Source organism: Sebastes umbrosus, chromosome 18 (assembly GCF_015220745.1).
Source record: "Sebastes umbrosus isolate fSebUmb1 chromosome 18, fSebUmb1.pri, whole genome shotgun sequence".
NCBI lineage: Eukaryota > Metazoa > Chordata > Actinopteri > Perciformes > Sebastidae > Sebastes > Sebastes umbrosus.
The window spans coordinates 3,538,309-3,565,900 of NC_051286.1; the positions used below are offsets into that span (position 1 = coordinate 3,538,309).

Genomic DNA, 27,592 nt, shown 5'->3' on the forward strand with positions numbered 1-27,592 from the left:
GACCACACTGTCAACCATAATACCAAATTTGAAGTTATTACGTTCAATAGTTTTCGAGTTCTACTCAGGAAACAAAATTATGACACGCGAACGGACGGAACTTTTTATACTCCGACTACATTGTTATAAAAAGTCATGGTATAGGATGTTGGAAAAAGTCATAAAAAAGTTGTAGTATAGTATGTTGAAAAAAAGTGTTCCTACTTTGACACAGAAAGTGACTCTCCAGATTCTTTTATTGAGTTTCTGTTCGGCTGATAACATGTTTCATAATTACAAAGATTCTTTAACTGGTGATTCTGGAAGAAACGAAGCAGTAGTGTTCAGGTGTGCTGCCCCCCTCGCCCGACTCCACCTGACCTGCGAGGTCACAGGGCGAGGTCGGGGAGGGGGGCTGCAACAGGAAAGATCATCACTGACACAAAATCAAAGATTATTTTTCTCCTACAACAACAACGACGATGATGATGTGCAACTTTAACAAAACTTTAAAAATTAATTCATACAGTGTTTTTTTCATCAGAGTGAGACCTCCGCCACAGTTAGCTCAGCAGCTAACAGCCCGCTAAAGCTTAACAGGAAGTTATTTAATAAAGAAGAAGAGAAGGTGATTGGTCCCACAGAGCCAATCAGAGTAAAAGTCAAAGGTCAAACACAGCAGCCATCAGCAGGGGGCGGGGGTTAAAACCAGGGGGCGGGGCTTCCCAGCAGGTAAAATCCAACAAAAATAAAAGCAGCTCAGACTCACCCCGCCACAATAAAATCATCAAGTAAAATCTAAACTCTCAGTCTGCAGCCTGATTGGTTCAGGTATAGGGGGCGGGGCCTCAGGGATCCATCTCCAGGCCGTCCAAGGTGAGCTGGCTGCGGTGGGGGGAGTTGGGACTGGGGGGGCTGCTGGGGTTAGAGCTGTTGGAGGGGGTCGAGTGTTTGGTCGAGTCCGAGTCCGGCTGGAGGGAAGACACAGGTTCACGGTGTTGATATGTTCTGTAGTTCGGATGTTAAACTATAGACCCTTTTACAGCTGACGTCATCAGTATATGAGCGCATGTTGGCAACGGAAGTTAACAAGCTTTAAACAGTGAATTAAAACGGTTACCAGCGTCTAAACGTCTGGTTGTTGTGTGCAAACTTCCGTACGTCATCATAGTTTACAGACTGTAGAAGGGTCTGTTGACTCTGTATGCTTCAGTCCTATATGTGTGTGTGTGTATTTGTGTGCGTTACCTCTCGGTCCAGGTCGTGGTCCGGTTCAGAGATACTGCGAGAGGAAGCTCCTCCCCCAAAATCTGAGCCAATAAAAACATGGATTATAGATGACATCACATGTCAGTGAGATACTACACACTGAAGGCATTTACATAAAAACTACTTTTACTTATAAAACTAAATATATAAAAAATAAAAATATAAAAAATAACTAAATTTATAAAAATTAAACTAAATATATAAAAACTAAATCTAAAAATATCAAAACTATAAATAGATATATAAAAACAACTAAACCTTTCTGAAAAACTGAAACTAAAAATATAAAAACTACAACTAAATATATATAAATTAAAACGTGTGTGTACCTGAGGCTGTACGTGTGATTTGTGTCTTGCTCCTCTGTTGCCGGGAGATACTGGACAGTGGGCGGGGCTTATCTTTAATGGAGTCATCCTGAGAGGAAGACAACACGCTCTGCACACACACACAAACACACACACACACACACACAGACACACACACGAAGACACACACACACATACAGACACATAAATATAAACCACATTAAAACCTCCAGGTGGTGTGTGTTCAAGCGGAGTTAAAAGGACAGAAAGTGGAGTGAGTAGTTTATGGGGGTGGCGTGAAAGGACATGAAGTGGGGTTAAAGGGCAGAAAATTGAACGAAAAGGACATGAAGTGGAGTGAAATGGACATGAAGTGGAGTGAAATGGACAGGAAGTAAAGTAAAAAGACAGAAAGTGGAGTGAAAAAGGACAGGAAGTGGAGTAAAAAGACAGGAAGTGGAGTGAAATGGACAGGAAGTAAAGTAAAAAGACAGAAAGTGGAGTGAAATGACAGGAAGTGGAGTGAAAAGGACAGGAAGTGGAGTGAAATGACAGGAAGTGGAGTGAAAAGACAGGAATAGGAGTGAAAGGACAGGAAGTGGAGTTAGAAGACAGTAAGTGGTGAGCAGCATGTGCAGTTAGATTTAGTTGTACTTATCATCTTTAAAGCTGCACTCAGACGAATCATGAAAGATAAATAGATAGATATGAATAACGATAGATATGAAACAAAGAATGAAAACAAACTGCGGAATAAAGATAAAGCAGACGTTCAGATATCTGAAGGTGTGAACACCGTGAAGTGTGAACGCTGCATCAACCTGACTAATGTTCAGAGCTTCACACAAACCGAGCCAACCACTACAGACCAGGCAGGAGACGAGTGTGGGAGTGTGGCGGAGAGAGGGGGAGCAGGGGTGAGGAGATAGAGAGAAGCTGGCCTACCCTTCCCAGAGAGGAGGTGGAGGGAGAGGAGGAGGAAGAGGAGGAGGAAGGCTGCAGGAGGCTCTGCTGGGAGGAGGAAGAGGAGGTGTCTTTCTGCAAGAAGGCGCCGGCCGACGCCGACGTCATGTGATAGACGTGCTCAAAGTTGGAGGGGGGAGAGATGAGGGTGTGACGGGAGGAGGAGGAAGACGGGGAGGGAGACGGGGAGGGGGAGAGGGAGATGACATCACCAACCTGAGGGGAGTGGGGGTGGGGGAGGTGAGGAAGGTGAGACAGGGGGAGGAGGAGGAGAGAAGAGAGGAGGAGTCAGTGTGATGACCAGAGCTGTTGGAGGGGAGAGGAGGTGAGGGAGGAGAACATGCCGGCAGGAGGAAGAGGAGGAGGAGAGGCAGTGAGGAGGAGTTACCAGAGGGAGGTCCATGAGGACCTGCATGCCGTCTCCTGGTCCCATGTGAGCCACGTGGTTAAAGTTTGTGGGATTAGAAATCATCTTTGATCTGAGCTCTGGATCTCTCAGCATCTCCCTGAAAACACACACACATTAATATTAATACACATTAATTAATAATAATAAACATTAATTAGTACACATGAATAACGCAGTCACCTCCTCTGCTGAAGTCGCTCCTCCTCGGGAACCTTAAAGAGGAACTTCCTCTTACTGCGAGTTCGAACCATCAACTTCCTGCTCTGGTCCGACGTCTCCGGGATGGTGAGGTCGCCCTCTGAGGACAGACGGGTGGAGAGAGACAGGTAGAGAAGGACAGGTGGAGACAGACAGACAAGTGGAGACAGCTTAGCTTCAGGCTGGTTGAGGTCATGTAGATGTGTCCAGGTGTGTCCGGGTGTGTCTGGTCGTTACCTGACGAGGTGTTGCTGAAGTAAATCAGACGAGGAGGTTCTGAACTCAGCAGGTTTAACGTCCCTTCAACATTCAGAGGTCTGATCTGAGGACAGAGACGTGAGATGTGATTGGCTGCTTCTCAGCTGTGGACTAGCCGTTTGCTGAGCTGTGATTGGCTGGTTCTCCAGCAGTGCTGAGCTGTGATTGGTTACCTTGCGGAGTGAGATGGTCTGAACCCACTCCATGGTGTGGATATCGAAGACGTCGAGGCCGTATTCACTGTAAACTGTCAGGTGGGACGAGTTCGAGCCTGGAGAGAAAGACAGATGCTGATCAATTAACCTGTCAATACGGATTAATACCCTTACACCTGTCTGAACTCACCTGACAACCAGCTACACCTGTCTAAACTCACCTGACAACCAGCTACACCTGTCTGAACTCACCTGACAACCAGCTACACCTGTCTGAACTCACCTGACAACCAGCTACACCTGTCTGAACTCCCCTGTATTAACGGTTTTGAATACATGACGTACTGTATGTACAGGTATTAATAACGTACTGCATGCGAGCGGCGTTGCGGGCCACATCAGCTCCTGGGTTCTGGACCGGCGGCCCTGTCCGTCCACATAGATGCCGAGCTGGCTGAAGCAGAGCAGCAGCTCGGTGGATCCCACCTCCAGGGCGTGCAGGGCGTCCAGAAGCGGCTGGGCCAGGAAGGCCAGCGACGGGTCGGCGGGGCTCACCAGACTGATAGGGGACGACTCCCCCTGCAGAGCCAGCAGAGCGAAGCCTGAAGGATAACCCACACACAGCCGCTCCCTCACCATGCCCAACCACTGCACCCCGCCTGGGGCCTGCACCTCCCACAGCTTCTTATAGTGGGGCTTTACTCGAGTGATCTCGTAGCACAGAACCTGGAGGATCAGAACCAGAGCATTTAGAACAGGAACAGAACCACAGTGAGGGAGCGCTGGGTTTTACTCTCTGGTTCTGTTTTCTGACCTGACGTTTGACGGCAGCCAGCAGGCAGGCGGGGCCTCCGGGTCGGAGCACCCCCGTAGTCAGAGCCTGGCAGCCTTTGGTTTCCGCCAGCTTGATGTCAAAGGCGGACTCGGCGCCCTCCAGCGACCCCCAGTGGTGAAGGTGAACGTGGCGGTTCCGACCGCAGAGCAGCGCGAACATCTTCTCCCTCGGGATCAAATCGATCTGATAAACCTTCTTACTGTCTGCTGCCCGCACGATCACTGGAGGGAGAGACAGAGGTTAGTTATCTATGGCAGCGATTCTCAAAGTGAGGTCCGGGGACCCCCATGGGTGCATGGCACTCTGCCAGGTGGTCTCTGAAAAGATTCATTTAATTATCACATCTTATTTTAATGAAAGGCTTCATAGTTCAACGAAGAATATTTTAATGTTTAAATCTACAGTGTAATCAGCCCAATGTACGTTTTTTACGCTACTTCACGCTACGTCGTCGCGCTACGACACAGTTTTCATGGTTGTTGTGTTACTGTTGTTGCGTTACTGTTGTTGCGTTACGATTGTTGCGTTACTCTTGTTGCATTACGGTTGTTGCGTTACGGTTGTTGCGTTACGGTTGTTGCGTTACGGTTGTTGCGTTGCGGTTGTTGCGTTATTATTTTAACACAAACCATGTTTTTTTTTCTAACCTTTACCAGTAGTTTTATTGCCTAAACCTAATCAACCGTTTCACAACATTAACCATGTGGCGTTGTGCGTTTCTGCAAGCGTGATACGAGGCTGATATGAAACAGAAACGTCTACATTCAACGTATCCAGTGGTTTGCAGAATCATAAAATGCCAAAAAAAAATTCTGGTGACTGGGTTGGTATAATAGTTCATAGATTAGGTTATAATCTAACAAATCTATAAATATGTTTAATACATCTACGTCTAATATCGTTTTAATACATTTCTCTTGTGTTGTTCTTTCACATAACTACGACTATAGAAGTTTGAAAAACATGCTACATCAAAGTATTCCAAGGGACATACACGAGGGGTTCCTCAGTATACTCTCTATCTTTAAAGGTCTTTGTCTGAAAACAGATTGAGAACTTCTGCTATACTGAATATCAGCTGCCCGTCTCACCGTCTCTGGTGACCTCCACCACAAACAGTCCATCTTCGGTTCCCAGGGCGATCCTCTCCCGATCTGCAGAGAGAGAGGAAACGGGTTTGAGTTTAGAATAAATACTTTTTAAACAATAAATATAATTGCCAATTAGAAATATAGGGTATGAAAGATTCATCAGAGAACTACAGCTGCAGAGAACTACATAGTCCTCGTCTCCGTACAGTCTGTCAGTAGAAGTTGTTACTGACCCAGCACAGCGGCAGACAGCGTGGTCTTGATGATGGGCAGCGAGGCGTCGTAGGCCTCGTGCAAGACGTGGACTTGTTGGTTCTTCAGCATGTTCTTGGCCAGGATGCTCTGCAGACCCTCCAGGATCCTGACCCACTTCCTCTTCTCCACCTCGCTCTCCGCCAGCACAAGCAGAGACACCGAGGACAGCTGCGAGATCAGCTGTGACGACGTCACCTGATCATGGCAAAGATAACATTAAGGATCACATGGGAGGTCAGAGGTCAGACAGTGAGGGGTCAGAGGGGACGGGGTAACCTACCCTGAAGATGCAGGGGATGTCCTTCCTGGTGGCGTGGATCACATCTGACGCCAAGACAGAGCTGACGGAAAACTCCTCCTCTCTGTGACACACACAAAAATATCAGGGCTGGAACGATTCACCATTCATCTCCTGAACGATTACTATCACGATACTTAGGTGGCGATTCGATACGTGTTGTGATTTTTAAGTATTTCCCACCCCTAAAAAATATGGTTTCCATTAGGGCTGAACCAGAAAATGTATTCAAACCCTCGAGACTACAGAGTGCCGACAGTTACCTGAGGTCCAGCACCAGACTGGCCACCACCCCGGGCTGGGTGGACTTTCCCTCTGGGATGTCGTAGAGAAACAGTTTACAATCAGAGACCAAGGCGAACGCTCGCTGCCAGCCCTTCTTCACCCCGCTGGGCTTCGGGATCTGACAGGAAGACAGTGACACATTGAGTCTGCTGTAAAACTACTGCCTGCTGTCAGTACTGCCTCGTTACTCCGTCAACTCACCCTGACGTAGCCCTTGTAGGCGGTGCCGATGCCTCTCTGGACGTCGATGCCCTGCGGCCTCTTGGCCTGCTCCGCAGGGATTGGACAGACCAGGGGGGCGTGGTCTTTACAGGAAACATGGCAGATGAAGGAGCACACTAAAGAGAGACAGACAAGAGTCAGGAAGCTTCTCTTTATATCAGGGACAAATAACAATGTTAGTGACATTATTCATGTCTTCTTCTTATATATATTATTATTTATTTCCTCTCCATTAAGCTACAACTGGCTCTATTTAGCTTTAGAGTCTGTAGTGGAGTGTACAGCAGCAGGAACATCTTACTGTAGGCTACCTGAGACTTCAACCTGGAGGCTGAACTGACTGAGTGTGTCGTGTACCTTCGCAGGCGTATCCCTGTCTGATGAGTCCCACCATCAGTGAGGTGCAGTGTGTGCACTGAGTTGGACTGGAGAACGTCTTGATGCTCAGCTGATGAGCTTTGGGCTGTGAACACATGACACATATTTCATGTTTATGATGAAACTTTAACAAAGAAAAAGATTATTCCTACAGGTAACGTCCCACCTGGGGAAACAGTAGCGTACCTTTGGTGTGGTCATTGCTGAGCTCTGGTAGGTGGGGGAGGGGCTCACTGGGCTCGCTGGGACTGACGCAGCTTTAACTTCCTGTTGACACAAACAGGACTCGACTCAGGACAGGTGAAGGAACATATACAGTATATATAAAACACACTGACACACTGACATGCTTAGAGAATCAGAGTTTGTGACTGACCTCGTGTTCGGAGGCGGTGGAGGGTGAGGGGGACGTGGCCTCTGAGATCAGGGGGGAGGAGTCTATGTCCATGGTCTGCATGTCAAAGAGAAGAAACGTTTGAAGGGACATTAACACATCTGAATGCTGGTGACACACTTTAATCAGTCAGTCAGTAGAGTGCATCATAGCTCAGAGACAGCACTAGTGAAACAAAGGACTCGTCTCTGTACTTGTCTTGTTAGATCTTAGTGCTGAATTCGACACCATTGACCATCACATCCTAATACAGAGGATGGAACATGTAATTGGCATTAAAAGAACCTCACTAAGCTGGTTTAAGTCCTATTTATTTGTACATATTAACGATGAATCCTCTATGCACGCCTAAGTTAGTCACGGAGTTCCACAGTTCTATTCACCTTAGGGGTGGGCGATACATTGAATATAGTCGATGAACCGCAGATTGTCCCACGCGTGGTGTATAAAATGACTATAATGCGAACATGGACTACAATTTGTCATGTAATGCTCGCTTTCCAAAGCAATCCCATATGACAAAAAAATTGCAAAATGGAAAGAAATCACGGCCGCTGTAAACATCTACATCACAGCGCCTGTCAGCGTAGTTGAAAAGCCTGGATTCAAAAGACTCATTAAGACACTTGATCCAAAATATGAACTGCCTGGTCGCAAATCTTTTGCGGAGAAAGCTCTACCGGAGTTCTACATTTCAGTGAGAGAAAAGTTGGCCAACCAGCTAACAGAGGTGACCCACTTCTCCACAACTACTTATCTGAACGTCCAGCTAACAGAACCAAAGCTGTCAGCCTGAATAAGTGGACCAGACTGCAGCGCTTTGGCCATACAGTAGGCTGCACCTCGCAATTGGTGAATCTTCCTACACTAGTGGGAAAATAATAATTTTTATTATCAGCAATGTTATAACAGCTTACTGCTAAACATAATAAGTTACTTTACACTTATTACATGCCATTAAAAACTCTGTATGTGTGTGTGTGTTATTTATTTATCAAAATATATAAAGCATGTATTACCATAAAACTATTTGGAAAATGAATACTGTTGGATACTGCTTTGTTAAATTTAACTCGTGATTTCCCCCTTTTTGCATGAAACAGAAACCACTAATGAATATAAACAAGAAGGTTTTAATGCAGACATACAGTGTTCTGTAGGGACTACAAGAATCATCATATTGGTGTGATTGTATGCATCAAAAGGGTTAAATCGAGCATTTATGAAGTGCTTAGAGGATATTTGAATATATATATTGTGTATCGCCTAAAAATATTGTGATATTATTTTTAGGCCATATCGCCCAGCCCTAACTCACCTTAAACAGTATATGCTATGTTATTAGAAAACACTCCATAAACTTTCATTGTTATGCAGATGATACCAAATTATATCTATCGATCAAGCCAGACGAAAACAACCAGTTAGCTAAACCTCAAGCCGACCTTAAGGACATAAAAACCTGCAACTTCCCGACGTTAAACTCAGACAAAACTGAAGTTATTGTACTTGAAACAAATTAATGAAAAGAGGCTGGAAGCGACTGAGCAGACAGACAGACAGACAGACAGACAGACAGACAGACAGACAGGGGACTCACTCTGAAGGTGAGGTCAGGAGCCAGAGGAGATGTGTTGAAATATTCAAAGATGGAGTCCTGGAAGTCTGGAAGCTTCATACCTGCAGAGAGACGGATCAGAGGTGAACACATGAATGAGTCCCTGCTGCTGGAGGTGAACACCAGCTTTCTAACTTTATAGATATTTCTACATCTTTCAGTGGTTTCCATCTTGTCTTTATTTAACTGGAGGACTACTGTTCTCCAGTAGTCCTCCAGTACATGAGTCTACTGGGCTGTGGTCACCTGGTGAGAGAGCTAAATCTCCCTGTGCGGTTCTACCTGAGGGAACATGTACAGGTGGAACACCAGAGGTCCATGAACTGAACCCTGAGGGACGCCGGGTTGTCTCACCTTTGCCAGAGCGGGAACGATTGTCCTCCATCTCTTTCTTCAGACTCTCCACCTGCTCCCCCATCTCCAGACTCCTCTCCTCCGACTCCTTCAGCTTACTGCAGACAGACAGACAGAGAGAGAGACAGACAGGTGAGGAGACAGACAGGTGAGGAGCGAGAGAGAGAGAGAGAGAGAGACAGTTTATCTCTGTGTGACCTCTGACCTCTCCATGTTGATGTTGGCAGCTTTGACTTTGCGCAGCTCCTCCTGAACCAGCTGTTTGGCTCTGATCTCAGCGTCCAGAGCCGACTGGAGCTCCAGGCGAGCCGAATTGTCCAACTTCTGACTGCGACGCACCTTCCACAGGGGGTCCTACGGTGGAGGGGGGGGACAGGTAGCGTTACTGATCAAGAACACCGGTACATAAACAGCTATTGAATCACCACTCTCCATCAGGCAGCAGGTAACCAAGGCAACAACACAGATCATCCAAGGTGCTTTCAGACAGTGAGTAGCTGTGCAACCATGGCAACCACAGAAACACACCTGAAGAACATTTTTATTCTGATCATTCATTGTTAATTAATTAAAAGCTACATAAATTGCATCATATTGATATGACCACTTCCTGTATGATGAGGTCACAGGTGGACAGTCTCAGGTGTCTGAAAGCACCTGAAGTTTCCCCTGATTGGCAGTAACAAGATGGAGCAGTCGGACAATCAGAGCAGCCCATGAACACAGCGTCATTTAACCAGGATATCTGACTCCGTGTGAAACTCCTGATGAATGATGTCACTGCTGGGTGATATGACATCATCGTATGACATCACCCCAAGACCCCCTTGAATTCCCTCAACGACCATTATGACCCAAGCTGCGGTGTAGGATGGGTGACGTTTACACCGAGGCAGCGTGTTATGGGTGGGCTCTAGAGCAACACTGCAGGGCTGTCAGCATGATGGCAGAAACACAAATGGTTTTGTTCTTTAGACCAGTGACGCTGGCTGGGGACAGCCCGAGCTCACAATGGTGCCATGGTGGATTAAAGCAGCTATTGTGGGCTTATTATGAGTGACAGACATGCGAGTCAATAGCCATGCAAGCTCCTTAGACCCCGCCCATAACGAGACATCCTGATTGGCTGAAGGCAGCGACTGACACACTCACCCTCCTGTCTCCACCAATAGGAGGCCAGGGCTTCCTAGGAGGTGTGGCCATTCCTGACTCAGGCTGAGATGGTAGATTAAAAGAAATATATCAACACAGACAGGTACTACTGACACAAGTACTACTGACACAAGTACAGACAGGTACTACTGACACAAGTACTACTGACACAAGTACAGACAGGTACTACTGACACAAATACTACTGACACAAGTACAGACAGGTACTACTGACACAAGTACTACTGACACAAGTTCTACTAACACAAGTACTACTGACACAAATACAGACAACACAGACAGTAGTACTTGTGTCAGTAGTACCTGACACAAATACAGACAACAGACAGGTACTACTGATACAAGTACTACTGACACAAGTACAGACAGAAGTACAGACAACACAGACAGGTACTACTGACAGAAGTGCTACTCACACAAGTACAGACAACACAGACAGGTACTACGGACACAAGTACTACTGACACAAGTACAGACAACACAGACAGGTACTACTGACACAAGTACAGACAGAAGTACGGACAACACCGACAGATACTACGGACACAAGTACAGACAACACAGACAGATACTACTGACACGAGTACTACTGACACAAGTACAGACAACACAGACAGATACTACTGACACAAGTACTACTGACACAAGTGCTACTGACACAAGTACAGACAACACAGAGAGGTACTAATGACACAAGTACAGAAGAACAGACACCAGACTAAAGTACAAACAGAAGAACAAATAGAACTAATTTACTGGAACCACACTTGAACCTGAACAGGTGAAAAATAAAAACTGTAAACTCTCAAACCTCCCCAACATTTCCTCCTTCTGTTTCACAATAAAAGCCTCACTGTGGTTCAGGGGAAAAAACGTTTCATGTCCAACCAGGAAACAGGAGAAAGGTGAGCTGCTCCTTTTATTACTGGGTCCTGAACTGGTTCCATACTGGTTCCATGTGTGTATATGTGTGTGTGTTATTATTAGTGTGTGTGTTACCAGAGGTCTTGTTCCTAGACTGGAGCTGCGCAGCGTTTCCAGTTCATCCGTCATCTTGGTGGCCAGAGCCTGGAGGTAGCCTCGAGCGTCCTTCTCATCGCTCACCCTGAACACACACACGCACACGTTAAAAAAGTCGAATCGCAATACTAAAAAATTGCAATACATATCGAATCGGCACCTAAGTAACGCGATCGTATCGAATCAGGAGATAGGTGAATCGTCCCGGAGCTACACATTCATAACACAGAGCGCCCCCCTGCTGTACGGACTCACCACTGGATGATCTCTGCAATCTGAGCCTCCCAGTGAGCCACGCTCTCCTTCTTAGACGACAGATCCTGCAGGTCGTCCTCCAGCTGACGATTCTGATGTGTCAGTTTATCCACAAATGAACACAGCTGAGAAAGAAGTACGGTTACTAACTGAGCATGTGCAGTCACAGTAGTACAGATGTTTTGATGCTGCAACAACCAGGAAGATCACATGATACTGTATAATAACCATACTACAGTATTACTACAGTAATACCACAGTAATACTACAGTAATACTACCGTAATACTACAGTAATACCACAGTAATACTACAGTAATACTACAGTAATACCACAGTAATACCACAGTAATACTACAGTAATACTACAGTACTGACGGCAGGGCTTCGTCACCTTGTCAGTTTCAGCCGTCAGTTTGCGGTTATCTTCCGTCAGCAGGTTTTTCTCTCGATCAGATTTCTCCTTCAGAGCTGAAAGAACTTCATCCATCTCTGTTTGTCTGCAGGGACAAAAAAAAAAACCTGGTTCAGGACTCACCTGTCCCTCTAGTTTGACCTGGTTCAGGACTGACTTGTCCCCCTCTTGTTTAACCTGGTACAGGACTCACCTGTCCCTCTTGTCCTTGTCCAGCTTGTCTCGGAGCTGCAGCAGCTCCTTGTTGGCGGCGAGCTGCGCCCCCTCGGACTCGTGCAGGTCTTTACGGAGGTTTTTGATCTCTGAGGAATGGGTGGAGTCTCTCCTCAGCAGCTCCTCCTCGTAGAATAGGACCTTCTTATCGAGCTCCGCCTTCAGACGCGACAGCTCCTGCTGAAACTCCGGCCCCCCGGCTGTCGCTCCACGACCCTGTTGAGACTGAGACCAGAACCAGAACCAGTCACTCTCCACCAACACTGCACTGTTGTTGTTTGCTATCGTCACGTAACAAACGACCTGCAGTCAGTTCTTCTTCGCTGCTCTAAAACAGTAGTTGCCAGTTGCAGTCATGATACATCCAGGGCGACAGCACAGTGAAGACTACTGTTTTGGAGCGGCGAAGAAGAAGAATTGATTTGTGTGTGTGTGACCTCTGACCTTCAGGCTCTGCAGCTCCCCCTCCAGCTGTTTGGAGTAAACCTCACTGTGCTCCCTCAGCTTCCTCTCCTTCGATGCCTCCGCCTTCGCATCATCCAGCTGAGCCTCCAGCTGACAAACACATAGAATGCTTTTATTCTGAAGGTCTCCTCCCCCTCCTTCCTGTCCCGTCAGTGCAGTTTGAATCTTCTCTAAAACATCACAAACTGCTCCTTTACAGTTCTGATCAGACAGGAAGTGAATCTGACTGATGATAATAAGTCAGACTACTACGTGAGGGTTCAGTCTGTGTGATGGATGACTTCACAAAGTGAACACATTAAAAGCTGTTATAATGTCGTGCATCATCTCTGATGGTGTTTGTCGTCCTCTGGTGGTGAACAGGAGGAACTACAGCTCATGTTTCTGTCACACAGTGATGCTGTTCTTCTCCATCAACCTTATCAAAACCTTATTCTCTGGAGGCGTTACTGTACAAATGATTGCGGGCGTAACAAACGCTCTCTCACCTCCTTGCGGTTCTTCTCGGTCTTGCGGATCTCCTGTCTCATGGCGTCCATCTTCTGCAGGAGGGCGTCCATCTCCTCCTCTTTGTCCCGGAGCTGACGGGACAGACGCTGTTTGGAGGACCGGAGGTCGGCCATCCTCTCCGACAGGTCTGAGAACTCCTGCAGGGCCAACTTCCTCTGAGAGTGAGCCTCCTTCAGCTCCTTGGTCTGACTCCTCAGACGCTCCAGAGAGTCCGCCAGCTGCTGCTCACACAGGACGAGAACCAGGGGTGAACTGAGATCCTAATACACCTGAGACCTGATCCTAATACACCTGAGGATACTTAAACCTGATCCTAATAGACCTGAGGATACTTGGAACTGATCCTAATAGACCTGAGGATACTTGGAACTGATCCTAATAGACCTGAGGATACTGAGACCTGATCCTGGTAAACCAAAGGATGCTCTCAGTGGTGTAAATACCTTGTGGACTTCGTCTTTCTCCTGTTTCAGGGTCTTCACCTGCTTCTCCAGGGTCTTCAGTTTGGAGGCGGAGCTCTCGTAGTCCTGTCTGAGTAACACTGCCTCCTCCAGCTGGTGCTCCAGCCTATCAGAGTCTACCAGAGCAGAGGGGTGGGGCTTACTCACATGATGGATGCTGACTGCACTGATAGTCCTAACATAACTTTTACTTCTACTACTATAACTTCTAGTACAATTATCACTCTGACCTGCCAGCTTCTTCTTCAGCCGTTCGATCTCTTCGTTCAGCTTCTTGATCTCTTTGTCTCGGGTCAGAGTTCCTCCTCGAGCCGGAGCCTGCAGGGCCTGGGTGGACTCTACAGATACAGAGGTCAGAGGTCAGGAGTACTACATCCAGTAGAGGTCAGAGGTCTGGAGTACTACATCCAGTAGAGGTCAGAGGTCTGGAGTACTACATCCAGTAGAGGTCAGAGGTCTGGAGTATTACATCCAGTAGAGGTCAGAGGTCTGGAGTATTACATCCAGTAGAGGTCAGAGGTCTGGAGTACTACATCCAGTAGAGGTCAGAGGTCTGGAGTACTACATCCAGTAGAGGTCAGAGGTCTGGAGTACTACATCCAGTAGAGGTCAGAGGTCAGGAGTAGAGGTCAGGAGTACTACATCCAGTAGAGGTCTTACCCTGCAGTTTGCGGTTCAGCTCCTGTTTCTCCTGCTCCAGTCGGCGGATCCTCCTCTCGAACGCCTCCACCTCCTGTCCTCCTCCTCCTCCTCCGTCCACCTCCCCCTCCTCGTGGCGGAGGCCGAGGCCGAGCCCTGCCCGGCTGACTGAGCTGCAGTCGGCGAAGCAGCTGTCAGTGGTGTAGGTGAAGCCGACGAAGGGGAGGTGCTGACCAGTGAAACCAGTGTGAGACATTGGAGGGCTGATGTCCTGCAAGGAAAAACACTGTCAGACTGGACGACCTCTACATTCTTCAATGTATATGTGGAAAGGTCATGGGTCATTAACATGGACCGGACCTGAGAGACTAGAGGTAGGGTCTGAAAGACTAGGATCAGGACCGGAGAGACTAGGGTCAGTGTCTGAAAGACTAGGATCAGGACCGGAGAGACTAGGGTCAGTGTCTGAAAGACTAGGATCAGGACCGGAGAGACTAGGGTCAGTGTCTGAAAGACTAGGATCAGGACCGGAGAGACTAGGGTCAGTGTCTGAGAAACTACAGAAATTCTGATGGGTTAATGATGGGGACACTGGTACACCGTAACTGGTTTAATAGTTGGCGGTTGTCCTCACCGGGTTCTTGAGGACGTCGTCATCTACGTCAAAGTTGGATGTGTCGGTGGGCGAGGACACGTCGGGGATGTAGGGGGCCTCGGCGGACCGGATGTTCTCCCAGTCGATCGCGCTGAAGAACGGGTGGCCCTTGAAGTCGGAGATCCCGTTCAGTCCGAGTCGACGTTCCCTCGAGCACAGCAGGCGCTGGATCAGGTCCTTGGCGTCCTCGGACACGTCGGCCACATGGGAGGGGAACTGGAAACGCTCCTGGAGACAAACAAGAAGGAGAAAGTGAAGAGGATGGAGAGAGGTAATGAGACAGAAATGGAGAGCAGGACACGGCGTCCGTCCACTGAGACAGGTTCAGATTTAGAAAAGAGGAAGTAGGACGAGAGTCTGGAGACAAACACATAACCTGGAAACAGCAGCAGAGGAGCTGAAACAAGTAACCGCTCTGGTTCAGTGTATAAATGATCATCTGGAGACGAGACGCTTCAATTTTCACACATGAATTATCTGAATGTGACCAAAATCAGATTATATTTTTAATTTGTTCCATATAGACCCTTTTAGTGTCGACGTCATGATGACATCACGGTGTTAGCGGGAGGCAAAACAAAGGAAAGACTGGAGGCTAACACTAGCAGTGGGCTTAAGTTCCACATCTAAAATGTCATCTTGCTGTGTTGTTGGGTGCAAGAATCCAGATATCACAGACATTTGAGGCTCTAGTGAGCTACAACATCGGCGAAACGTTTCAGAGATGGAGAGTAAATGTTGCTAATATTTAGCCGTTTGCTAACCGTAGCCGTGAGCCTTTGCCAGTTTGCAGAAGGCTAAACTATTAGCAACCCTTTCTCTCCATCTCTGAAACGTTTAGCCGATATTGTCCGACTCTCTTTTTGACTGACTTTACTGAAGGATAGTTAACTATAGGCATCCAAAGATTTATACGCCCTCAATTTATCTTTACAGCGCTGCTGTGAGTGACGGCACATGTTGAGAGAAAATAGTATTTTCTTCAGCCATTGTTAAAAAACAAGCCAACAGTACGTGCTAGCCAGCGTTAACTAACATGTTCAGAGAATTATTCTGCCTCCACTTAAAGCTCCGCCCCCAAAACACCTCACCATGTTGACTAACAGAAAAGGGGTCTTTAAAGAAAACATTTTACTTAATTTAAATCATCTGAAGTGAATCCACAGACTGAACTGGTGTTTCTGACCTCGTGGTTCATGATCTTGCCGTAGGTTTCCACCAGTGACTCGGCGTAGAACGGCGTCTCTCCATAAAGCATTTCGTACATGCAGACTCCCAGAGACCACCAGTCACACTCCGGTCCATAGCGGCCCATCCCGTCCTCCATCGCCTGCAGGATCTCTGGGGAGATGTAGTCCGGGGTGCCCACCGCCACGGAGGACTGCACCTACACAGCGAGACCACCGACACCACAGGACGAGTCCTTAAATCTGTCACTGGATGACTGAACTCAACATGATAACTGTTATGTAGGAGAGAGGGTTTGTGTTACCGTGCCGTCCTCCATCATGCGGAGACAAGAACCGAAGTCAGCGAGGCGGATGTGACCGTTGACGTCCAATAGGACGTTGTCTGGTTTAATATCTCTGTGACACAAAGACACATAAAAATAAACATTAAAACACATTAAATAAACATTAAAAAAGGGCAATATGGAAAAATCATACCTCGGTATTTTAGGCTGACTGCCGATACACAATCTGGGTATTTTCTATAAAGTAGGCTAAACGTTGTAAGTCAAAGCCACATGTGAGATGTCACTTTTATTAAAATAGACCACCAGGCTCTTTAGGGTACTAGTTTCTCCAAATCCCACACCAAAGAGCGTCTGAATCCTGTGATATTTTCATGTGATATCTATTTTTAGAAAACTGTTTTCATGCTGCCACCTGATGCAGTAATAGTTCACGGTGAGTACCGGAACAAAATGTTGTTTTTGAAATGCTAAATGCCAACAAATATGGATTGAAGCAGAATATTTCATTAAATAAAAATATGTGAATTTTTGAAATGATTACATCTGTCCTTTCTCAATACATTGTGACTTTTGGACTGAAGAAAGGAGACAATTACAGGTAGAGGACGGAGCGCCACTTCACTCACTACGTATATACATATATAAATACATACACATGCTGTATGTATATACAAATATATATACTGTATATATACACATATACAGTATATACATATATAAACATATACACATATATAGGTCACTTTGTATAGGTCACATAATAAATGTTCAGAACATAGACTGGGTTATAAAACCTTTAGACCTGTCGCACCTCCACAAACAGTTCACACACACACACACACACGCAAACACACACACACACACACACACACACACACACACACACACACACACACACACACACACACACACACACACACACACACACACAGGTTGTCATGGTAACAGACTGCAGACCGACAGACCATAAACATGCGGTCAGCAGACACACCACTATAACTGTGGAGTCATACTGGGAGGAGTCCGAACTGGTTTCTGTTTCTGAAACAGGAAGGAAGGCTGGACAGGACATAACTTCATTTCCCAGAGGACACTGCTGCCAGGAAAAGCCCACTTCCTCTGACACACACACACACCCACACACATACATACATGTGTCATGTGACTCCCCATCAGCCTCCATATTCACACCAGTAGAACCAGTAGAACCAGTAGAACCAGTACCTGTGGATGTAGTGCTGCTCGTGGATGGAGTGGATGGCGAGCACCATCTCAGCAACGTAGAATTTGGACATGTCCTCTGGAAGACGGTCCTCAAACTTACTGAGCAGAGTCAGCAGGTCCCCGCCCACGTAGTAGTCCATCACCAGGTACTGCAGTAGAATACACAACACAGTCAGCAAATACTACCAGGTACCAGTAACTAGTAGTAGTAGTAGTAGTAGTAGCAGCAGCAGTAGCAGTAGTAGTAGCAGCAGTAGCAGTAGCAGTAGTAGCAGTAGCAGTAGTAGTAGCAGCAGTAGCAGTAGCAGTAGCAGTAGCAGTAGTAGTAGCAGCAGTAGCAGTAGCAGTAGTAGCAGTAGTAGTAGCAGTAGCAGTAGCAGAAGTAGTAGCAGCAGCAGTAGCAGTAGCAGTAGTAGTAGCAGCAGTAGCAGTAGTAGTAGCAGTAGCAGTAGCAGTAGCAGTAGCAGCAGTAGCAGTAGCAGTAGTAGTAGTAGCATTAGTAGTAGCAGCAGCAGTAGCAGTAGTAGTAGCAGCAGTAGCAGTAGCAGTAGTAGTAGTAGCAGCAGTAGTAGTAGTAGTAGTAGTAGTAGTAGCAGTAGCAGTAGTAGTAGTAGCATTAGTAGTAGTAGCATTAGTAGTAGCAGCAGTAGCAGTAGCAGTAGCAGTAGTAGTAGCAGCAGTAGTAGTAGTAATAGTAGCAGCAGTAGTAGCAGCAGTAGTAGTAGTAATAGTAGCAGCAGTAGTACTAACCAGGTAGTTGTCATCCTGGAAGGCGTAGTGCAGAGTTGTGATCCACTGACTGTCTCCTTTCACCAGAACATCACGTTCTTCTCTGAAACACGCCGTCTGTACAGAGGACATGTTTACGTGTTAAATACAACACGCTAACATCCTTACATGTTAGGACAAACATGTTAACATCATGATATGATCCAGACCTGGACCAGAACTGGACTCTAAACTCACCTCAGCTCTCTTTAACATCTCCCACTTATTGAGGATCTTCATGGCGTAGACTCTCTCTGTGTGCTTCATCTTCACCACGGCAACCTGAGACAGACAGTCAGACAGACAGGTGACCTCAGACCAGGTGACCTCACAATATTCAATGGAAACAAACAGGAAGTGTGTAGCTGCTGCCCCAGCCCCTCGTTTCCTGCTGCACTCTCATTGGTTGCTTCTCTTTACTCGTGTCCCAGGTGTTACAACAAAAAGTGCACCCTGTGTTTGAGCATGTCTGAACACTGTTTCAGGGGCCCTGTTCACACCTGGCATTAACACGGCCCCGTTCACACCTGGCATTAACACGGCGTAGGGATGGAACGGTTCAGGTAAAAAATCCAAACCGTTCGCTAGACACGGTTCCAGTCGTGTATGAATTGTTCGGTTCATTTGAAATAAGTTATGAGGCCGATTGTGTATTTTATCATGAAGAGTTTGGCTCCCGTTTATTGTCACACTAGAAATCCAGGCCTATGGAAGGAGGCTGGGACACGGGCGGACATGTGTCTTGAGGTACGGGGTTTAACACTATGCTTTAATTTATGTTGATGGCCTTAGGCTATAATTACATCATATTTATATGACAATAACAAAGCTGCATTTTTTGTTTGCACTAATTACTGTAGAAGACCTATTCTTTCAATTAAGATTTGTCAATGAAGTGTTTATGTTCTTTATGTAAGCCGTACTTTTGTAAAGGCAAACATTTGTTAACTTATTTTTGCAAAATAAATGAAAAGCATGTTGAAATCATAACATGTACCATACCGAACCGAAAACCGTGATACCAAAACCGTGATATGAACTGAACCGTGAATTTTGTGAACCGTTCCACCCTTACCACGGCCCCGTTCACACCTGGCATTAACACGGCCCCGTTCACACCTGGCATTAACACGGCCCCGTTCACACCTGGCATTAACACGGCCCCGTTCACACCTGGCATTAACATGGCCCCGTTCACACCTGGCATTAACACGGCCCCGTTCACACCTGGCATTAACACGGCCCCGTTCACACCTGGCATTAACACGGCCCCGTGCATACCTGGCATTAACACGGCCCCGTGCATACCTGGCATTAACACGGCCCCGTTCACACCTGGCATTAACACAGCCTTATTCACACCTGGCATTAACACGGCCCCGTGCATACCTGGCATTAACACGGCCCCGTGCATACCTGGCATTAACACGGCCCCGTGCATACCTGGCATTAACACGGCCCCGTTCACACCTGGCATTAACACAGCCTTATTCACACCTGGCATTAACACGGCCCCGTGCATACCTGGCATTAACACGGCCCCGTGCATACCTGGCATTAACACGGCCCCGTTCACACCTGGCATTAACACAGCCTTATTCACACCTGGCATTAACACGGCCCCGTTCACACCTGGCATTAACACAGCCCCGTTCACACCTGGCATTAACACGGCCCCGTGCATACCTGGCATTAACACGGCCCCGTTCTCACCTGGCATTAACCTGTGTTATAATTTAAAGATATTAGAACGTATTAGGTTGTTTGGTCTTGTTTCTTTCTGTGTCTGTTCAAACAGGTTGTTAAATGTTGAAGCAGGTATGTGATCTGCAGCCGTCTGATTGGCTGACAGAAAGCACCTCCAGTCAGACTCTGTACCTGTGTGAGCCACACCTGTTCATCTATCTGGAACAACACACACACACACGTCTGATTGGTCCTGAAGCCGCGTGTGTGTGTTTATCTCAGTGTTTATGGTGGTGTATCTGTGTATTTGTGAGGACCAGGCTGGCTCTCAGAGTGAGGACTGTCCTCACAAGTACAGTAACACAAAGCTGTGTGTGTTTTTATCCTGAGGCAGCAGGCAGGTGTGGCTCTGACACACCTTTCCTCAGGTATGTGGACAATGTACACACACTCAGACACACACACACACTCAGACACACACTCAGACACACACTCAGAGAGACACACACACACACACACACACACACACACACACACACACACACACACACACACACACACACACACACACACACACACACACACACACACACACACACACACACACACACACACACACACACACACACACACACAGCTGGTGAGTAATCTACCCTCTGAATTTAACACTGTTCAATGTTTATTTGATTATTTTTGAAAGATTTTCAGGACTTTTCTTCTGGAACTAAATCATTTTGCAACAATATGTCACAAGGCGGAAGAGGAGGAGGAAGAGGAAGAAGAGGAGGAAGAGGTTAAGAAGACAAAGTGATGGGGGGGGTCAGAGGTCAACAGGAAGTCTTACCTCTCCAAAAGCTCCTCGTCCAATCACCTTCAGCATCTCAAAGTCGTCTCTGTGCAGCCGCATGTCCTTCACTGTGGTGGTGAACGGCTTCACTGAGGACAGAGAGGACATAGAGGACATAATGTAATTATTATTATATTATATTATTATTCTAATATTATTATATTATTATTATTATTATTATTATAATACTCTGCTAATATTAGCTCTTCACTGTGGTGGTGAACGGCCTCACTGAGGACAGAGAGGACATATTGTTATTATTATTATATTATATTATTATTCTAATATTATTCTAAAATTATTCTATTATCATTATACTATACTAATATTTGCCCTTCACTGTAGTGGTGAACGGCCTCACTGAGGACAGAGAGGACATACTGTTATTATTATTATTATTATTATTCTATTATTATTCTAAAATTATTCTATTATTATTATAATATTATACTAAAATTGTTCTATTATTATCATTATGCTTTACTAATATTTGCCTTTCACTGTGGTGGTGAATGGCTTCACTGAGGACAGAGAGGACATACTGTTATTATTATTATTATCATCATATTATTATATTATTATTATTATTATAATATTATACTATTATTATAATAATATACTTACATACTGTAATTATTATTATTATAATATTTGTCCTACACTGTGGTGGTGAACGGTTTCACCGAGGACAGAGGAAACATTTATTATAGTAATATTATTCTATTATTATTATAATATTATTATTCTAATAAAATTCTAATATTATACTATTGTTATTCTATTATAATATTATTATTATTATATATTCTAATATTATACTAATGTTATTCTATAATTATTTTACTATTATAATAATATTTGTCCTTCACTGTGGTGATAAACGGCTTCTATGAGGACAGGCACAACACACTGTTATTATACTAAAATTATAGAAATATTACACATACAAACGGTTTCACTAAGAGGAGATGAGACACACCGTTATTCTAATATTATTTTTATTTCATGCAAAGTAATCAGAAGAAACAGGTTAGAGTATTGATGAAGCAGCAGACCGATAATTATTATTAATATTAATAATAATAATAATAATATAATAAGTAGCTATAAAACCCAACAGTTACACTGAATAATACTGAATATATCACAGGAATACTGACAGATAACACTAATACTATTGCTCATACTAATACTAATACTGAAGTAGTGGAGATGAGGAAGGGGGTGTTAGGACCCTGCAGACTGTCTGCTCTTCATTTATCTTTTATTTATCTGCTCATTTTTATCTGGGTCACACACAAATACACCAAAGATGTAATGAAGCTCCGTCTGAGGTTGATCAGTGTTACAGACTGATGAAGATGATGAAGAATAACCTATAAAATAAATCCATCACAGTGGAAAGCAGCTGTTTTGTATCATAATAAACTGAACCTGTGGCTCAATCCCAATGTCCCCCCTGAACCCTGAACCCAGAACCCTGAACCCTGAACCCTCAGGGACTTAACAACACTTTGTGACACATCACGTTACCTTGACAACGCCGAAACATGTTACGGACAATTGTGGATTATGGGACTTTTTCAGTTACAGTCTCATAAACTGCAACGTGAACAGTTAGTGTCTCGTAAACTGCGATGTGAACAGTTACTGTCTCGTAAACTGCGACGTGAACAGTTACTGTCTGGTAGACTGAAACGTGAACAGTTACAGTCTCGGAAACTGCGACGTAAACAGTTACTGTCTCGTAAACTGCGACGTGAACAGTTACAGTCTCGTAAAGAGTTACAGTCTCGTAAACAGTGACAGTCTCAAAAACTGCAAGTAAACAGTTACAGTCTTGTAAACAGTTACAGTCTCGTAAACTGCAACGTGAAGAGTTACAGTCTCGTTAACTGCGACGTAAACAGTTACAGTCTCGTAAAGAGTAACAGTCTCGTAAACTGCGACGTAAACAGTTACAGTCTCGTAAAGAGTAACAGTCTCGTAAACTGCGACCTAAACAGTTACAGTTTTGTAAGGTGCGACGTAAACAGTTAAAGTCTTGTAAACTGCAACATGAACACTTACAGTCTCGTAGACTGCAACGTAAACAGTTACTGTCTCGTAAACTGCGACGTGAACAGTTACAGTCTCGTAAACAGTTACAGTCTCGTAAACAGTTACAGTCTCGTAAAGAGTTACAGTCTCGTAAACTGCGACGTAAACAGTTACAGTCTCGTAAACTGCGACGTGAACAGTTATAGTCTCATAAACTGCAACGTGAACAGTTACAGTCTCGTAAACAGTTACAGTCTCGTAAAGAGTTACAGTCTCGTAAACAGTGACAATCTCGTAAACTGCGAAGTAAACAGTTACAGTCTTGTAAACAGTTACAGTCTCGTAAACAGTTAGTCTCGTAAACTGCAACGTGAACAGTTACAGTCTCGTTAACTGCGATGTAAACAGTTACAGTCTCGTAAAGAGTAACAGTCTCGTAAACTGCGACCTAAACAGTTACAGTTTTGTAAGCTGCGACGTAAACAGTTAAAGTCTCGTATACTGCAACGTGAACAGTTACAGTCTCGTAAACTGTTAAAGTCTCGTAAAATGCGACGTAAACAGTTACAGTCTCGTAAAGAGTTACAGTTTCGTAAACAGTGACAGTCTCAAAAACTGCAACGTGAACAGTTACAGTCTCGTAAACAGTGGCAGTCTCGTAAACTGCAACGTGAACAGTTACAGTCTCGTAAAGAGTTACAGTCTCGTAAACAGTGGCAGTCTCGTAAACTGCAACGTGAACAGTTACAGTCTCGTAAAATGCGACGTGAACAGTTACAGTCTCGTAAACAGTTACAGTCTCATAAACAGTTACAGTCTCGTAAACTGCGACATAAACAGTTACAGCCTCGTAAGCGGTGACATGAACAGTTACAGTCTCATAAACTGCAATGTAAACAGTTACAGTCTCGTAAACAGTTAGTCTCGTGAACTGTGATCCAAACTGACTGTTTCTTATGAAACACACCTTTAACCTGCAGGTAAACACAGGTGGGGTTGTGTACTGGTGAAGCTTGTTTGTTTACAGCCACTCATCACAGAGTGGACATGTCTATGAGCTCTCTTCTCTGATTGGTTCATTCAAACACGGCAGCATTTCACAATAAGAGTCTGTGAAAGACTTTGAGAAGCAGCTGTTTGAACCAACATCTGATCAATATGATCTCAAATCATATTTATTTTGGTACAAAAATGTCTAAATTAAAAATATGTTCTACAGCTGACATTTAATTTCTATGCTTGTGACATTATTGGTTCAGTTTGATGGTTTCAGATTGTTTATATATAGAAAACTGATTTATGAGTAAATGTAGGTCAGTGTGAGACGGAGATGAAGCCATCATCAGAACATTAATCACAAACCATTTCAATAATATCTTTGATTCTTTCCTACCAGAGTGAACTGAAGACATTTAAAGGAGTTTAAAGACGTGTGAAGACTTCCTGTTGGACTCTGAGAAACTGAGACGTTATATTTCATAAACTATTAAAGAATGAATCCAGAAAATAATCTTCAGATTAATTGATAATCAGTCAGTGATCAATCAGAGTCAGACTGTCAGAGAAACGGGAGCATCAGACACTCACACAGCTCCAGAAACCAGGCCAGACCAAACCAGGCCACACCAAACCAGGCCAGACCATGTTTAACAGGGACAGGCTGAACCGAGGTCCCCTCATCACAACAGAAACCTTTCAGAACCCCTGAAACTCTCCTTGGAGCCCCAAAGACCCCTGAAGCCCATCTGACTCTCCCTGAAACCCCCCAGAGCCTCCTGGAGCCCCCCAAAGACCCCTGAAGCCCACCTGAACCTCCCTGAAGCCCCTCAAAGACCCCTGACCCTCCCTGAAACCTCTCAAAGACCCCTGGAGCCTCCCAAAGACCCCTGAAGCCCCCCTGACCCTCCCTGAAACCCCCCAAAGACCCCTGAAGCCCATCTGAACCTCACTGGAGTCCCTCAAAGACCAATGAAGCCCAACTGACTCTCCTTATAAAGACCCCTGAAGCCCACCCGAACCTCCCTGAAGCCCCTCAAAGACACCTGGAGCCCACCTGAACCTCCCTGAAGCCCACCCAAACCTCCCTGGGGCCCCTCAAAGACCCCTGGAGCCCACCCGAACCTCACTGAAGCCCCTCAAAAACCCCTGAAGCACATCTGACTCTCCTTATAAAGACCCCTTAAGCCCACCTGAGCCTCCCTGGAGCCCTTCAAAAACCCCTGTAGCCCACCTGAACCTCCCTGAAACCCACTTGAACCTCCCTGGAGCCCATCTGACTCTCCCTAAAAGACCCTGGAGCCCACCTGAACTTCACTGATGGCCCTCAGAGACACCTTCACCTCCCTGGAGCCCCTCAAAGACACCTGTGTCCCATGGGAGAACCAGGTGGCCCCTGCAGTGATCCCCTGAAGGAGTCCCTGAAACCTTTCTGAAGTGTGTTTGAACAGGTTTAACAGAATAACAGAAGGTCCAGCACCAGAACCAGAACCAGGACTCTTCCTTACCCCACTCCAGGAAGTCGGTGACGTGCTTCTCCCTCTTCAGTGGAGAGTGGGAGACCTCCGTGTAGAAGCAGAGCAGCAGGTCGAGCAGAGCCTCCACACTCAGACATCCAGCAGCCTTCTGCTCCAGCAGCAGCTCCTCCAGCCGCTTCAGACGCTCCTGAGCCGACATCCTGGACCAGGGACCCGGGACAGACCAGACCAGACCGACACCCCCTCCCTAACCTCCTCAGTCCGCCTCTCAGTCCGCCTCTAACCGCCTCAGAGGCTCCGCTTCCTGCCTGTTAGCTGCAGCTAGCCTCGTTAGCTCCGGAGGAACATTCCCGACATTTTGATCCGTTGGTGTGTCGGGTGGTCGGTTGTTTCGGCGTGTCTGTGTGTCTCCGTCGGTTACCGTCTCTCCGTCGGTGTTTAGAGCCGTTCAGCCTGCAGGCCCGCGTCTGTCCGTCCTCCACATCGAAGCTTTAATCCCGGTAAATCTGGACTTTCCTCTCAGAAACCGGGATGTCGGTCAGACCTCAGAACCGTCCGTCGTCTCTCTCCGGTTCTCTCCGCGTCTTCCTCCCGGTGTGTCGGGTCTATCAGCTCGGTAACATGTCCGGGAGCTCCGGGTTTAGACCTCGACCCCCGGTAACACCGTGTGGGAGCGGGTTGGTGAGGACGACGGAGGGTTTTGTCGGTAGTTGGAGGCTGCCGGTGTGGCTGGTCAGTGGGAATATGGCTGAACTCAGAGCGGATCATTCAGCAAGCTGCAAGCACCATAACACACTTCCTGTTTCACAGAGTTTCACAATAAAACACACCAATAATCTGAGTATTTGATCCTTTTATTTATTGGTTTTGTCATTCAAAGTATTACAAGCAGCGGATGAAATTATCACCTGTCACCTGCCAAATACAGGGTAGATGTTGGCTGTGGCGGATACAAATTTCCGGTCACCTGCCACCACAACAGACAGGTTAGGTCAGGGATTCTCAACCTTTACTATCAAAAGAGACATTTTAGGCAAATAAAAAAAAAAAAATCTGCCTGGAGCCGCAAAACATTTGAGCATTGTGATGAAGGTAACACAGTTTATAGTCTAAGTATATAGTATATAAGTCTAATGCAGTGAGGGCCAAACTGCAAATGTACGACGGAAAAAACATGAGATTTACAGAATAAAGTCATAATATTACGAGAAAAAAATTATAATTTTACTAGAAAAGAAGTCGGAATATTACGAGAAGAAAGTCATAACTTTACGAGAAAAAAAGTCGTAATACTACGAGAATAAAGTCATAACTTAACGAGAATAAAGTCATAACTTAACGAGAATAAAGTCATAACTTAACGAGAAAAAAAGTCGTAATACTACGAGAATAAAGTCAGAACTTTACGAGAAAAAAAAATAACACGTGAAATTACTACTTTATAATGTTATGACTGTATTTTCATAATAGTAAGACTTTTTTTCCGTAAACCTATGACTTTATTCTTGTAATATTATGACTTTATTCTCGAAATCTCAGATTTTTTTTTTTTCCTCAATGTGGCCCTAGTACTCCGTCGTACCGTTTTACCATAGACCGACAACACTGATAAATAAAAATGAAAATGATTTAATTGTTTGGTCAATTAAATGTCAGAAAATAGTTAAAAACCTCTAGAAAAACATTTCCAGTTTATTGTGACATAAAACAGAACATGTTAATTTTGAGAATTACATTTTTTGTCTAACGATGATTTCTCATTTAATCAATTTGTCGATGAACAGAAAATTAACCAGCACTTGATAATTGATTAAGTCATTTTTCTGTTCTCAGTTAACTGCATATGTTTGGACTGTTGGTCGAACAAAACAGGACTTTGAATCATTTTTCACATTTTACATCCAAAAAACTGATGAATTAATCAGTAAAAATAATAAACATATGGATTGATAATAAAAAATAATCCAAAATAAAAGAACTAAAGTTTTCAATTTAATTTATTT

At 45.3% G+C, this 27,592-nt stretch overlaps 1 protein-coding gene across 3 annotated transcripts; it reads right to left on the reverse strand.

Moving 5' to 3' along the window:
* Positions 1 to 218: 218 nt before the first annotated feature.
* On the reverse strand, positions 219 to 26,368 carry cdc42bpb (CDC42 binding protein kinase beta (DMPK-like)). 3 transcript variants are annotated; one of them, XM_037750761.1, is made up of 39 exons: positions 25,620 to 26,368; positions 21,073 to 21,164; positions 18,741 to 18,824; positions 18,525 to 18,620; positions 17,775 to 17,923; positions 16,566 to 16,659; positions 16,260 to 16,460; positions 15,053 to 15,301; positions 14,440 to 14,689; positions 14,010 to 14,117; positions 13,762 to 13,895; positions 13,297 to 13,539; positions 12,788 to 12,898; positions 12,324 to 12,568; positions 12,110 to 12,215; positions 11,717 to 11,841; positions 11,441 to 11,546; positions 10,422 to 10,484; positions 9,475 to 9,623; positions 9,270 to 9,367; positions 8,898 to 8,977; positions 7,280 to 7,354; positions 7,090 to 7,170; positions 6,883 to 6,988; positions 6,505 to 6,641; positions 6,282 to 6,421; positions 6,001 to 6,082; positions 5,699 to 5,915; positions 5,466 to 5,528; positions 4,354 to 4,595; positions 3,911 to 4,265; positions 3,558 to 3,655; positions 3,364 to 3,448; positions 3,109 to 3,226; positions 2,908 to 3,025; positions 2,502 to 2,735; positions 1,578 to 1,686; positions 1,228 to 1,289; positions 219 to 950 (listed from the first exon to the last, which is right to left on the reverse strand). In XM_037750761.1, exons 1-39 carry the CDS (start codon positions 25,786 to 25,788, stop codon positions 828 to 830), a joined length of 5,397 nt encoding a protein of 1,798 aa, XP_037606689.1. In that variant the 5' UTR covers positions 25,789 to 26,368; the 3' UTR covers positions 219 to 827. The 3 variants fall into 3 exon arrangements, with proteins under 3 accessions (XP_037606689.1, XP_037606690.1, XP_037606691.1); XM_037750762.1 differs by lacking the exon at positions 10,422 to 10,484; XM_037750763.1 differs by lacking the exons at positions 2,502 to 2,735; positions 10,422 to 10,484 and having other exon boundaries at positions 25,620 to 26,367.
* Positions 26,369 to 27,592: the final 1,224 nt, after the last annotated feature.